We start from the raw sequence: 13,833 nt of genomic DNA on the forward strand, positions 1-13,833 counted from the left end.
GATACTGACAGGGAGTGAGCCGTTGGACCCTACCCTCATTATCACGTGACCCTGGACAGATGGCTTGTCCTCTCTGTGACCCCCTCCCCTCACCCCTTCAGCTCCAACGAGGAAGTCACCACCATGATCCGGGCTGGGGACACGGCCAAGTTTGACGTGGAGGTTCTCAAACAGCTCCTGAAACTACTTCCAGAGAAGCACGAGGTGAGCTGAGACCCTGGCCCCCCAGCAGGCAGGCAGGGAGGGTCCCAGCACCTCTCCGCCCCAGGCGGTACTGCTGCAGGTGGTGGAGGCTGGGAGCAGCCCGAGGCCTTCCCGAGGAGGAGGGCTGGCGTGCACACCTGCCCACACGTGGTCTCCTCTGGCAGATCGAAAACCTGAGGACATTCACAGAGGAGCGAGCCAAGCTGGCCAACGCCGACCAGTTCTACGTCCTCCTGATGGACATTCCTTGGTGAGTAGCCTGCCCAGAACCCAGGGAGGGAGAGGGCAGAGGGGCCCTGGGGCAGAGGGGCCCTGGACAGCTGGCTGGCTGCCAACGTCACTCCTGCCCCACATCCCCCACCCATTCCCTCAAAGAGGGGGCTCTGGGGCTCCCAAGAGGACCAGGGTCTTCCTGAGAAGGCATCTCCAGCCCAGGCTGCCCTGGCTATAGGGGAATGGGGTCTTTCCCTAGGCCCCTGCCTGGCCCCACCTCATCCTGGGGCAGGCCCTAAAGAGCATGTGGAAGGGTCCAGGCTGTGGGACCCCTCCTCTGCCCTGCCCACCAACTCTGTGCCCAGTGGACTCTTAGGGCCCCCACACTGCAGAGTCAGACAGGCTTTGGGAGCCCCCAGCCTTGACCCCTGCTCTGCCCGGACAGCTACCAGCTGCGGTTGGAGTGCATGCTGCTGTGTGAGGGCACGGCCATTGTGCTGGACATGGTGCGACCCAAGGCCCAGCTGGTGCTCGCCGCCTGTGAGAGTGAGTGGGGCTGGGGAGCCTGGGGACGGGCCTACCAGCAGGAGGGGACAGGAGCTCCTGCTATAGGCCGAGTTGTGGTAGCTGCAGAGGGCCCATGGGGTGCCCACCCCCACCTCACCAGAGACCACCCTGTCTCCACTGCTGCCCCCACCAGAGACACAAATGCATCAGACACACGTGTGCACGCAGTGTCCTGCACACACAGGCACAAGCGAGGGCAGACTAATGCATGCACACACACACACACACACACACACACACACACACACACCTCAGACACATACACACGCACACACCTGTCAGACCCCCACACACACCTCAGACACACATACACACATGCACCTGTCAGACACACACACGCACACACCTCAGATGCATACCCCACACACACACTTGTCAGACCCACACACACCTCAGACAAACACACACACATGCACCTGTCAGACACATGTGTGAGACACACACACCTCAGACACATACACACACACCTGTCAGACCCACACACACACCTCAGACACACATACACACACTCATGCACCTGTCAGACACATACATGCACACATGTGTGAGACACACACGCATACACCTCACACACACACGCACATGCACACACCTGTCAGACACACATGCAGACACAGGGGCATGTGCAGACTGCCACCTGTGAGGAATGGGCAGGGGTCTGCCAAACCACAGAACAGGGACACAGGTGGGACCCGATGACCAAGGCGCAGTGGACGTCCCCTCCCATCTCAGCCACTGAGCCAGGAGGGCTCCCTGCTGCCCAGAGGGGAGCTGAGAACAAGGGCATTGAGGGTTCCAGAAGGTTCCTCCCAGTACCCTGGTGGCCCTAGTGGAAGAACAGGTGGTGGTCATCTGTCCCAGGGGTTGTGAGGGTCCAGAAGACCTCTGCCCCAGAGCCTCTGAGTTGATGGTGAAGGGCTCATGCCCACTGAGCCCTGCCCCGTGTTCTTCCCCATGTTGGGCTGAGCTGGGGCAAGGGGCTTGAGGGTGGGGAGGGAGGAACAGACCCCACGCCAGGGCACCTGGGGCCTGGGGCCTCTGTGCCCTCCTTCAGCCCTGCCCGCCCGCAGGCCTGCTCACCAGTCACCGGCTGCCTGTCTTCTGCCAACTGATCCTGAAAATCGGGAACTTCCTCAACTATGTAAGTCAGGGACCTACCCCTCTGCCCTCTAGGCCCCGGAGTGACAGGGAGACTCACTCCCGGTCCCTCCCAGGGCAGCCACACCGGTGACGCTGATGGCTTCAAGATGAGCACCTTGCTGAAGCTCACAGAGACCAAGTCGCAGCAGAACCGGGTGACGCTATTGCACCACGTGCTGGAGGTGGGCCCCAGCAGGACGGGCAGGCTGGAGTGTGCCCCTGCCCAAGCCCCCACCCCAGCCTTCCCAGGACTCCCTCCAGCCTGCTGGAGCCACGCCACGGCCCCTCCCCAGCACGCCTCCCTCCTGCCTTCCCGGTGCCAGGATGGTCCTCCATCCTGCCCCAGGACACCCACCCCTTTTGGGAGTGAGGCAGTCCCAAGGCAAATCACACCTGTCAAGATCATAGCCAGGCCCCAGGGAAGGGTCCAGAGGCCCCAGGGAAGGGTCCAGAGGCCCCAGGAGGGCCCCAGGGCTGAGGACTTCCTGGGCCTCATTGCTCAGAGTTTGAGCTGGGGCAGGGGCATCCCCAGGTACGTGGGGGGCCAAAATAGGGTCTCATAGATGCATCCTATTGCAGGAAGTGGAAAAGAGCCACCCTGACCTCCTGCAGCTGCCCCAGGACCTGGCACAGCCCTCCCAGGCCGCAGGGTAGGCAGCTCTCCCCAGCCCGAGCCCTGCAGCCCAGGCCAGACCTCAGCCCTGAGCTCCGGTCCCCACCACGAGGCACCGGCGGGCCGGGTCTCGGGCATCTGGAGTGTACGAAGCCTAAGGCCCCAGTAGGGTGGGCAGGGCCCCACAGTCGCAGTGTGGCTGGACCTCAGCTATCCCCTGAGCAGGCCCAACCCTTTGACGCCTTTCAGAATCAACCTGGAGGTCATCCGCTCCGAAGCCAGCACCAACCTGAAGAAGCTTCTGGGGACGGAGCGGAAGGTGTCCACCTCTGACCCTGAGGTGCAGGAGCAGTATGCCCAGCGCCTCCAGGCAAGCAGGAGGGGCCCTGGGGCTGGCAGCCAGGCTGCCTGGTGGGTTCCCGGGAGGCTAAGCTGTGGGCAGAGCAGAGCCCAGGAGGCCTCCGGGGAGGGTCTCGGGCTCCTGGCTTCATTTCTGGGAGAGAGGGGCCTCCCTGACCCTGGGCCCCAGGCACCCAGGGGTGCACAGCGCCCACATCGGTCCTGGGCTGACACCTGTGCCTGGAGGCTGTGGCTGCCACCTCCTGATGCAGGGGGGTCCCACCCTACCCTTGGGCCCAGCCTGGGAGCCCTGGGTGGTGACCAAGCCCCTGCCATCAGGACAGCATCGCGGCCTCCCAGGCTTTGGACCAGGTGTTTGAGGCCATCGAGCAGAAGAAGCTGGAGCTGGCCGACTACCTGTGTGAGGACCCCCAGCAGCTGTCCCTGGAGGACACCTTCAGCACCATGAAGATCTTCCGGGACCTCTTCACCCGTGCCCTGAAGGTGAGCCAGGAAAGGCCCTGGGCAGAGTTGCCCTTCAGTCCAGGGGGTGTGGGTGGGTACAGCCACGTGAGCCAGCCTGGCCTGTCCCTTGTGTCCCCGCAGCCCAGGGAGGGGGACATGCCCACCGAAGGCTCACAGGGTGACTGGGGGCTGGAGAGTCCGGCAATGGGGCTCCTGTCTGCCTGCACAGGAGAACAAGGACAGGAAGGAGCAGGTGGCAAAGGCGGAGAGGAGGAAGCAGCAGCTGGCAGAAGAGGAGGCACGGAGGCCGCGGGGCGAGGATGGGAAGCCTGGTGAGGCCTGGGGGGGCAGGGCCAGGTGGGGTGCCTCCCCCCAGAGCAGCGCCCCGGGCCTCTCCTGCGGCTGAGAGCAGCTCTCTGCCCGTCTCTGGCTCCTCAGTTAGGAAGGGCCCTGGGAGGCAGGAGGAGGTGTGTGTCATCGATGCCCTGCTGGCCGACATCAGGAAGGGCTTCCAGCTGCGCAAGACGGCCCGAGGCCGGGGGGACAGCGAGGTGGGCAGCAAGGCCTCAGCAGAACTCCTGCGGGCCACAGTGCCAGGTGAGACCCTGGCCCTCCTCCTCTCTTCGGGTTCCCAGGGGGCACTGGAGGGAGGGGACAGCAGGGGGCAGCTCTGACAGCGCGGCAAGGAGGCTGCCCGGGGGTGGGTGCATCTGTCCAGCCTCTGAGCAGCCAGGAGACATGGGGGATGGTGCCCACTGCGTCCCTGGGGCTCGGGGACCTGAAGTGGTGGGACAGGCAGGCCTCGGGGAGAGGCCCCCATTCCCAGGTAGCCACCTCAGGATCTGGGGACAGGGGTGGCTCCTGTGGCCCCTGGGGTGCCCTCTTTTGTCCATGTTGTGGGCAGAGTGAGGATGCAGGACCCTGTCTAGCCTGTGGGAAGCCACACATGGGGACCCCTGAAACAGTGGAGTTTAAGGAGTCAGATGTGCCTGGGGGTCAGGAGGGCTGTCCAGGGAGGGGCTGGGCTGGCCCTTCACTGATGCGTCCCTCCATCTACAGCAGCCGCCAGTGACCCTGCCCAGGGCCCCCGTGAGGACGCCAGCCACCCCGCCCCTGAGCTGGGCCTTGATGCTGCTGCAGCTGGGAGGCCACAGGGCTGGGACCTGGCGGATGCTGTGACTCCCAGCCCAGGGCCCGCCGGGGAGGAGGGCAGTCCGCGGCCCTTGGAGAGGCGCTCCTCCTGGTACGTGGATGCCAGTGACTTCCTGGCCCCCGAGGACACGCTGAATCCCCAGCCCTCCGAGGGGGCCTGGCCAGTGACTCTGGGAGACACCCGGGCCCTGAAGCCCCTCCAGTTCTCTGGAGACAAGCGCCCCGGGGCTGAGAGTTCAAGCCAGGACGCGGAGGAGCTTGGAGGCTTGCAGGGCGTCCACCAGGCCAAGGCGCACGGCACAGGCCAAGGACCAGAGGACACAGCTATCCAGGGCCAGAGTGCTGGCCTCCCTGCCACAGGCCCTGGTGGGGACGAGGATGAGGAAGACACAGCCCCTGAGTCTGCACTGGACACATCCTTGGACAAGTCCTTCTCCGAGGACGCAGTGACAGACTCCTCGGGGTCTGGCACCCTCCCAAGGTCCCGAGGCCGGGCCTCAAAGGGGACAAGCAAGCGGAGGAAGAAGCGTCCCTCAAGGAGCCAGGAAGGTAACTTGGGGCCAGGCCAGCGCAGGTAGGGCTGCCGGCCTGTGGTCAAGCTCTGCGCCCCACAAGGGCCTGGCCTCTCCCTGCTGCCAGCGGCCCCTCTCCTGTCCTCTCCAGGGGTGCTGCAGGCGCAACCCCACCCTGGAGAGAGTTGAATAGTCTTGGGCACACCGCCCGGGGAAGCAAGCCGCACACAGGCGGGCAGCTATGGGGGCCTCTGCTGACAGGTTGCTGCTCCCCTGACCCACTGACCCTGCCCCACTCCCACTCCCACAGGGCCTGGGGGCAGGGCAGCTGCAGCCAGAGGCTGTGCAGGGTGGACTGGTGTGTAGCTGCCTTGGGCTCAGTGGCCAGAGAATTGGGGCACTGGACCCCAGTGGCACATGGTCCTGGGGACGTTGGTGAGGCTGGCCTGGTCCCGCGGCCCCCAGATGCCTCATTCAGGGATTCTCCCCTGTGACAAGTGCTGAGAGTAGTTTCTCTTATTTGAAAGCAGAAGTTGCCCCTGGTTCTGACGCTAATGTAACAAAAAGACTGTGTGCCGTCCAGTGAGGTATGTACATGCTGGCGCCTGTGGACTAACGGTGGCAGCGGGCGCTGGGCCTCAGCCTGCAGGATGCTAACCCTGGCCTCCCTCCAGCCTCCTGGGCGTAAATGCCCAGGCCTTGGTGGCGGGCTCCTTCCCGCCTTCCCTGCCGGGGAGGGCCAGGCTGCCTAGCCCCGCTTTCCTGCCGCCTCCTCTGCTAGCACAGGATGCAACCTCAGAGCTGGCCCAGGCACTCAGCCTCGAGAGGGCGGGTGGACAGCACCAAGCCGGGCTCCCTTCAGGACTCTGGTCCCCCGGGACACAGTGCCAGGTCTTTGGGGGTGGCCTAATCTCCCGGCCAGCAGAACAGGCTGAGGTTGCTCCTACCCCACGTCTAAGCCCTAACTGCTGCCCGCTAACCTGCAGCTTTGCTGAGCCCACACCTTCACTCCAAGTCGGCACCCAAGGCTGAGCCTCCCAGGTCCACTGCAGTCCTGCTGTGGCCCAGGTGCTGGCCAAGCACACTCCCAGGGAGGCTGTAAGGAGACCAGGATAGTGCCAGGGGCAGATACTGTCCTTGCTAGGGACAAGGGTGGACAGGCCCCCTCTGCCCTGTGGCCAGGTCCTTGAGACTGCAGGCTGTTTAGGTGCAGTGTGTGTCAGTTGGTCTCCAGGGCCCACATACGGACAGGACAGCCAGGGCAGTGGATGTGCCCAAGAGGCTGAGATGCAGCTCGAGCAGCCTGGCCCCCACGGGTGCCTGGCCTATGTCTGAGGGAGGGCAGAGAGCCCGGCTAGCCACGAGCTCCGTGACCTCAGCTGAGGGGCCATCACCCGCAGCACTGCTCCGGTGGCCACATCTGGCCACGCTGCACATGGCCAGGCCTGCTGCTCGGGATTTAGGCTCTGGGTGGGGTCTGCTGTGCAGTGGCCAGACCAGTGGAGACCAGAAGGTGTGCTTCTCTTTACAGTCAGTTGGCCCTCGCTGCTGGGCCCACCTACGCTTGGCCCGAGCCTTTGCTGCCTGGGGCTACTCTCTGAGCTGGGCTATCAGGTCACCCGGTTCCCCTCAGAGGCTAGCTTGTGTCCTCACAGCTCTTCTCCCAGCTGCTGCCCTGGCCTGGGGAACAGTGGGAACATGTAGTCTGTGGGCTTGGAGGGCTGGCAGTGACACGTGGCCCCGGTCCAGTGCCACCCTGGCTCAGTCTGCACCTGCTTCATTTCTGTCATCCCCCCAGAGAACTACCATCTGGGTGACCGGGGCCCCAGGAAGAAGTCCTGCCCTTCTAGTGTCCCAGCTCTCTGGGAAAATGTGGCCCCGACAGGACATGGACAGGATCAGGACGACAGTGCCCTCTCCCAGAAGTGCAGAGGCGGCAAAGCCTAGCCTGGCCAGCCCTGTGCTGCCCCCCGCCAGGCGGGAGGGCCGCGGGAGAGTGTGGATGGCGTGAGGCTGCCCTTGCCACCCAGTGTGTCAGTCAGCATTTTGCTGCTGTGACTAAGGGCCTCCAGCAGCACAACTAGACAGGGGGAGAAGGCCATCTGGGGGCTCACGGTTTCAGAGGCCTCAGGCCAGAGACAGCAGGCCCCACTCCTCGGGGCTCAAGATGAGGCAGGACGTCATGGCCAGAGAGTGTGGCCCAGGGAAGCAGCTGACACGTGACCAGGAAGCAGAGACTCCTCCTCCAGATACAAAATAGAGACCCAAGGCCACGCCCAGGGCCACCTCCCAGCCACAGCGGCCACTTAGTCACCACTCAGTTAACCCCACCAGGGGGTTGACTCTCTGGCTGAGGCTCCCCCAGCCCTGTCACATCTCCTCTGACCTTCCTGCATTGTCTCACGTGGACCCTTGGGGGACACCTCACTCCAAACCCTAGCACAGGGACATCTGCCAAGCATGGGGGCCCATGGAGCACCCTAGACACCAGAGCAGCTAGGCAGATGCGGCCCGTGTCCCACGGCACCTCCCAGAGGGGGTGTCTGGTGTCTCTGGAGGCGAAGTTCTGTCCGGAGCCAGGGTATTTGGAGTCACTACTCAGTGCCCTCCGCTCCGTAGGTCCTGCCTCTTGTCTCCTCTGATGTTTTGGGAGATCCTGTGGCTCTGGTGTGTCCGGGTGGCCTCCCCCGGTGGGGACAGGAACCCTAGCAGAGGGCGCCGGGAGGGCCTAGGCTCTGTGTTGATGTGACGCTGACTCGTGGCTGAGGCGGTGGTGGCCACAGACCTCCCAGGATGCAAGGCTACAGCTGGGGTGCCACCAGAGCCACACGCCCCTTGCCACCCTGCAGCAGGGTGCCCGTCGTCTCTTCTAGGTCTCCTCCCCTTCCTTTGCTGCCTCTGACTTCAGTGCAGGGTGCTCCACCAAGCCCGGCCCTTTCCTGTGCCTCTGGGTCAGCAGCCCCCCGTTCTCTGAGCACCCCTCTGAGCCCAGCCTGCAGTGCCCTCCCGTCTGGTTCCCTGGGGTGGGAGGGTCCTGAAGTCCCCCTGAGTGATTTTACCTTTGCTCCTGCTCACTGGCTCTTTTGAACATTGGGTTTTCAAACCCAGGTCCCCCTGAGGAGGCCAGGGTACTGCCTGCACCCTGTTCCAGGGTGGCAGTAAGGGAGGGCTCTTGGGATAGCTGAGTAAAGGCCATGGACAGGAGCCCAGGGTGCTGGGGACAGGGCACCTGTGGGGTCAGCAGGGAGGCGGTCCAGCTGAGGGGACAGCTGGCACTGAGCCCTGGGGCTCTCGGCGTGCAATGGAGAACAGGCAGGACAGAGTCCAGCAGAGGGACCAGGAGGGGCAGGCATGGAGGGAGCTCCAGGTGGGATCAGTGAGTGTGGACATGGGGGAGCTGAGCCACGTGGTCCCATCTCAGCAGAGGATACAGCTCAGGGCACCAGGCCTTATGGAGACGGGCCCTCCACAGGTGCCTCCTGCTCACATCATGTAGGTACCTTCCACCTGGATAAATTTTGCTGCCCCAGGGAAAGACCCTGGGGTCAGAGTGGACCTGGGATACATTACTCAGTCCTGGCAATGGTTGTAGAGGAGTGCAGGGGCCTGGGACCCTGAAGAGGGCACCCAGAGTCGTCCCCAGCAAGGTAGTTTCTTATGATGTCATTTTCTCTACCTTTCCACAGGCCTCAGACCCAAGCCTAAAGCCAAGTGAGAGAGCCCTGGCCAGCCTGGGCACAGCAGCGGGCAGCTGGATGTAATGTTAGAAATGAATGAAGCTTTCCAGGGCCAGGCTGGGACTGAGCCCCTGAGAGTCAAACCTCCGTGCCTTGCCCAGCCAGGGCCTCCGGAAGCCTCCCTGGGTCGTCCTGGCTGGAACCCGCAGGCACCCATGCCCTGGGCCCGCCCTCTCCCCCTGGGCCTCTTGCACGCCCACCTGGTGATCTGCTCTTCAGCCACCACCCAGCCCTGCACCTGCATGTGCCACAGTGGGCTCCTCCCATCTGCCTGCATCGCCTCCACGGCCCTCGGGGGCTGGGCCCCTGTAGTGGGCACAGCACCCCTGTCCAGCCTGCCACTGCTCAGCTGCTTTTTAACTGGAATGCTGTCCCCTGAGGCCTCACTGCTCCGAGGCAGCTGGCTTGGGGACGGTGAGGGGGCTCCAGGCCTAGGGTAAGGTGGGCCCTGCTGTGGGCAGGCCAAGGCCCCCTCCGTTTCTGGCCCCTGGAGGTAGGGAGGGGTCTGCCTATGGACACAGCCAGGCCTACCAACCCTGCGCTGGGCTGGCCCCAAAGGATGGGGAGGGTCCACCTGCGCAGCCACATGGTGGATCTCAGCAGCTGCTGGGGGTCCCTCAGTATCTGCCCTGTGAGGGGCAGCCCGGGCCTCCTCCCACCCCCAGGTGTGTGCCGAGGAGGCTGGAGGCCAGCAGGGACTCTGACCAATAAAAACCAAGCCTGGTCAGCTGTGACCTTGTGTTCCGAACCATGGGCTGGGTGGAGGGGTATTTACGGTGCGCCCCATTGTCTGACCTTCCCAACAGCTGGGGGGGTGGCGGAAGGAAGAGAGGGGCAGGCAGATGGAGGAGTGGGTGGAATAGCAGGCGGGGCAGGGGGTGGTGAGCAAGGTCTCTGCCCTGTGGAAAGTGCAGCAGGAGGTGGAGCAGAGGGGGACAGGGCTCTCCCTGGTCCAGCCTGGAGTCTGCTGCTCTCCAGGGCCTCCCTCAGGTACCTCGCCCACTTATACCTGAGGGAATTTGGGGCCTGAGGGCAGGCACCCCCTCAGCACTCTTCCTGTGGAGAGTGGGCGGAGGGACAGAGGGAGGGGTGGCAGGTTGGGGGAGTGCGGGGGTTTGAAGCAAACACCTTCCAGATTAAATTTTTTAAAAATTAGGGGCCGGGCTGTTGGTCAGTGTCAGAGCACTTACCTAGCACACGTAAATAACTATGGTGGGCAGTCCCTGACCACAGCAGTGAGGCACTGGGTTCGATCCTCAGCACCACATAAAAATAAATAAATAAAATACAGACATTGTGTCTATCTACAGCTTCAAAATATATCAGTGCAGCAGCCAGCCATGGTGGCCCATACCTACAATCCCAGTGACTCAAGAGGCTGAGGCAGGAGGACTGCATGTTTGAGACCAGCCTGAGCAACTTAGCAAGACCCTATCTCAAAATAAAAACTAAAAAGTGTTGGGGAGGTAGCTCAGTCGTAAAGTGCCTCTGGGTTCAATTCCAAAAAAAACCAAGCAGGCCTGGCTGTGAGCTGCCCCGGTTGTCAGGTTTGCTGGGCCGGGGCCTGCAGAGCCAGCTGCACACTTGAGCAGCCATCGGGCCCGAGCACCTGCACCCAGGCCCCTCAGGTCTCCTGGTGAAGGGAGGCAGGCAGGGTGCCCTGTTGCAAGGCTCCTTCAAGCTGGGCCATGCCCACCCAGAAGGGAACAAGTCGCAGTGCCTCCCAAGCCACTGCCCAGGCCCTCACTTGGAGGCCTGCTGAGCCAGATTCAGCCCTCCCTGCCCCTCAGAGCAGCTGTTGTCCATCTGCCCTTTGCCCAGCCACCTGGGTTTAGCCAGTTTCTCCCAGAACTTCCCTGGGCACTGTCCAGAGAGCCTGTCCAACACGGGCAGGCCACCACTACCTTGAGATTGGTGCTAGACTTCTGCTTTCCTTGAGGGCACATGGCGGTTCTCCTCGATGGCCAGCAGCAGCCCTCTCTGCTTCATGGAAACGTGCATTGACATGTTCACTCCAGAGCAGCTGTGAGGGCCTGGGGGCCCTGGGGGAGTGGGAAAGCAGGCCTGCCTGCTCCCCCATGGCACAGGACAAGGCCCCCAGGTGGTGGGCAGTCCCTGACCACAGCATGAGCCAGGCATGACTTGCATACTGCACACTGTGCCCACTGTGAGCACTGGCCGTCTACAGGACCATGAAGCCACCACCAGCAGGCCTGGGGTGCTTCTGGAGAGCCCAGCTTTCCCATGAGCAGGCCCCACCAGCTTCCTATGCCCATGGGTTTGCCTCTGCTGGACATTTGTGTGAGGGAGGTTGGACATGACCTTCTGTGGCTGGCCTGTTGCCTGTTTCCGAGGTTCACTGTGCCATGGTGCAGGCACGTCGCAGTCCCTGGCTGCCTTGTTCTAGGCTCCAGACCGCGTGCCTGGTCTCCACCCATCCGTCACTTTTGTGAAGGACGCAGCTTGGCACGCTGTCCTTGTGTGGGCTGTTTTCTCTGCTCGGAGGTACATCCCAGGGAAGAGCAGCTGGATTTCACTTTTTAAGAAATGGCGAGCTGTCTTGGGAAGCGGCTGTGTCTTCCACTCCCGCTTGCGCTGTAGTTTTTAGAGAGCTCGACTCCTCCCTCCCTCTGTCCCCCACAAACTTCCAAAGGTGCCAAGTATTGGACTGTGTGCCCTGTGGGGACCCCACCCTCCTCCTTACAGGGGCGGGGAGGCCGTGGCCCACAGTGAGGCGCCTCCAGGGCCCTGTCCTCAGTGCCCTCCCCCCACATCAGCTGAGCGGGTTACAACCAGGGTGAACACCAACCCAGTGGGAGCTGGGTCCCTGCCTCAGAGCCAGTTCATGGATGCTGTGTAGGTGCAAGCATCTTTGTGTGTCCTGGCCACCATCTGTGACATCGTTCCGTGGTGGCCCTTGGGCCCACAATGTGGTGTTGAGGCCACTTGTCTGAGGTGAACAGCTTCAAGGCTGGGAGTCCCCGGCTTTGGGATTGCTGTGGTGCCCACTGTGGTGACAGGCCTGCTGGGGGGGGGGGGGAGTGTTCTAATTTGGGAAGGGCCATGTGACTGTCAGGGCCTCAGCTGTGGGGCCTGGACAGGGCTGTTTTTAGAAAAGCCCTGCCCCCCATTCAGGCCCATGGCTATTTATAGTCTCAGGCCTGGGGGAATCTGTGCCCCAGGCCAGCTGTTTAAGCCCCCATGATAGGGCCATCAGGGTGGCTCTTGATTCCTCTAAATCTTGACTCACACCTACTGACCCTGAGCCCAGGGTCTCCCCAGTGAGGAGAGCTAGTGCCCCAGTGGGACAAGGGCAAGCACCCTTTGTCTAATGTGCGTTTAAATTGGGCATTCACAGGCCCAATTCCTCTCTCCTGGACACAAAGCCCTGGCAAGTGACCCCGGTTTCCCCTGATAAGGCTCTGTCCTTCCTGTCTGCTGCACCCCCAGCTGCACCCCAGCCACAGTGCAAGGTGGGTCAGCCTGCAAGGTGGGTCAGCCTCCCTGGAGGGGCCCTCTGCCCCGCCTCACCACTGCCCTGGGCTGGAGCAAGGCCAGGACATGCGGTCTATGTGGAAAGGCTCAGCTCTCTCCTGGGAATGTGGTCTCCCAGTTCCAGGCCCCCTGACTGCTGCCCCAGGAGGCATTCTCACCAGAGCAACCCAGGGACAGGGAGTGTCCAGAGGGACCTGCCCCGGCAGGAGCAGGGCAAGGGCAGCTGGTGCAGTCTATGTGGCTGGGAACAGGCTGAGGGTCGGGGCTAGGTCTCCAGGGGGGAGGGGAAGAAGAGCGTGGAGAGGCCACAGGAGGAGGAAGGCAGGGGCTGCAGCACTCTCCTATTCTGGGACAAGCCAAGGGTCCACATCCTTCCTCATGGACATTGTCCAGTCACCCTGGACTCCTTGCCATGGACCTGAGAGCCACCTCAGGAGCCCAAGGCCCCTGGCAGCTCTGTGAGCCACATCCACAAGTGAGCCAGTCAGCTTCGGGCCCTTTTGCACAGGGAGCCCCCAGGGAGAGAAGGAAGGCAGTGTCTCCCAGGCTTGGGCCCTTTCGAGGCCCCCTCTCCAGCTCTGGGCTAGCCTCCTCCAGGCCTACAGTCACAGGCCAGCCCTCCAAGCTAGGTCCACCTGGAGCCAGGTGGAGGGGTGTGAGCAGTGCACCCAACCGGGCGCACAGGCGCCAGCAGACCGTGGCCAACGCTCTGGGCCCTCAGTCCCTCCTCTGGGAAAGGAGGGAGGTCTGGTCTGGGGGCTCCTGGAAACCTAGGCCCTACCTTGACGTGGTGCACATCAGGGAACCCTGACAGCGTGGTCCCTCTACCCCAAATTTGGCTACTGAGGGCTGGGTGCTGCAGCCATCTGCACGCTACAGCCAGACCCAGCGCAACAGTGCCCCGGGCGGGTACAGTGCATAGAGAGAGGGCGCCTTGCGCGTCTGAGAGAGGGCGCCATGAGCGTCTCTCCGGGACCGCTAGGGGGCGCGCGCCCGTCCGAGGATTCTGGGGTTCACGGCGGGCAAGTGAGGCAGGGAGAGAGGACCCTCCAGGTGCGCGCGAAGACACAGCCCCGGCTGCAAACCACACTCGAGCCCAGTAGGGGAGGCCCACCGCCGCAGTTTCGAACCCTGAAGTCCTGGGCCCGGCAAGTCCGGCGGGGCGGGGACGAAGCACAGCGATCCCGGCTGCAGGCAGGAAAGGCTCACCTGCGAGGGTCGCGCGCGGGACACCGGTTTCCACTGTTGTGTGTCGGTGCGCCTCCGCCCTACCCACCACCCGACGCGCTCCCGGGCAGCGGCGACCAAGGAGCGGTAGTTGCAGCCGCAGGGCCGCAGGTCACCGCGGCGCGTCACCGCGAGCGCCCGGACCCGCCCCCGGCCCGCCCCCCGCCCC

General features: G+C 63.3%; 1 protein-coding gene and 1 long non-coding RNA gene across 5 annotated transcripts in view; one reads left to right on the top strand and one right to left on the bottom strand.

The window, feature by feature from the left end:
- Inf2 (inverted formin 2) overlaps positions 1 to 9,676 on the top strand; it is a 26,777-nt gene extending 17,101 nt beyond the window's left edge. For 3 of the 4 annotated variants that reach the window (XM_078051035.1, XM_078051034.1, XM_013362582.4), the window contains exons 11-23: positions 102 to 204; positions 369 to 454; positions 863 to 963; positions 2,055 to 2,125; positions 2,199 to 2,306; positions 2,704 to 2,774; positions 2,987 to 3,107; positions 3,416 to 3,580; positions 3,771 to 3,873; positions 3,980 to 4,138; positions 4,601 to 5,242; positions 5,736 to 5,792; positions 8,892 to 9,676. In XM_078051035.1, the coding sequence (XP_077907161.1) occupies positions 102 to 204; positions 369 to 454; positions 863 to 963; positions 2,055 to 2,125; positions 2,199 to 2,306; positions 2,704 to 2,774; positions 2,987 to 3,107; positions 3,416 to 3,580; positions 3,771 to 3,873; positions 3,980 to 4,138; positions 4,601 to 5,242; positions 5,736 to 5,791 (1,786 nt within the window). In that variant the 3' untranslated portion in view covers position 5,792; positions 8,892 to 9,676. The remainder of the gene's footprint in view (positions 1 to 101; positions 205 to 368; positions 455 to 862; positions 964 to 2,054; positions 2,126 to 2,198; positions 2,307 to 2,703; positions 2,775 to 2,986; positions 3,108 to 3,415; positions 3,581 to 3,770; positions 3,874 to 3,979; positions 4,139 to 4,600; positions 5,243 to 5,735; positions 5,793 to 8,891) is intronic. The other variant, XM_078051033.1, reaches the window with a different exon arrangement.
- LOC144377973 (uncharacterized) overlaps positions 1 to 13,832 on the bottom strand; it is a 16,306-nt gene extending 2,474 nt beyond the window's left edge. Inside the window, exon 1 of the long non-coding RNA XR_013439351.1 lies at positions 13,647 to 13,832. This is a non-coding gene — a long non-coding RNA (uncharacterized LOC144377973). The remainder of the gene's footprint in view (positions 1 to 13,646) is intronic.
- Position 13,833: the final 1 nt, after the last annotated feature.

This window comes from Ictidomys tridecemlineatus, chromosome 5 (assembly GCF_052094955.1).
Source record: "Ictidomys tridecemlineatus isolate mIctTri1 chromosome 5, mIctTri1.hap1, whole genome shotgun sequence".
NCBI lineage: Eukaryota > Metazoa > Chordata > Mammalia > Rodentia > Sciuridae > Ictidomys > Ictidomys tridecemlineatus.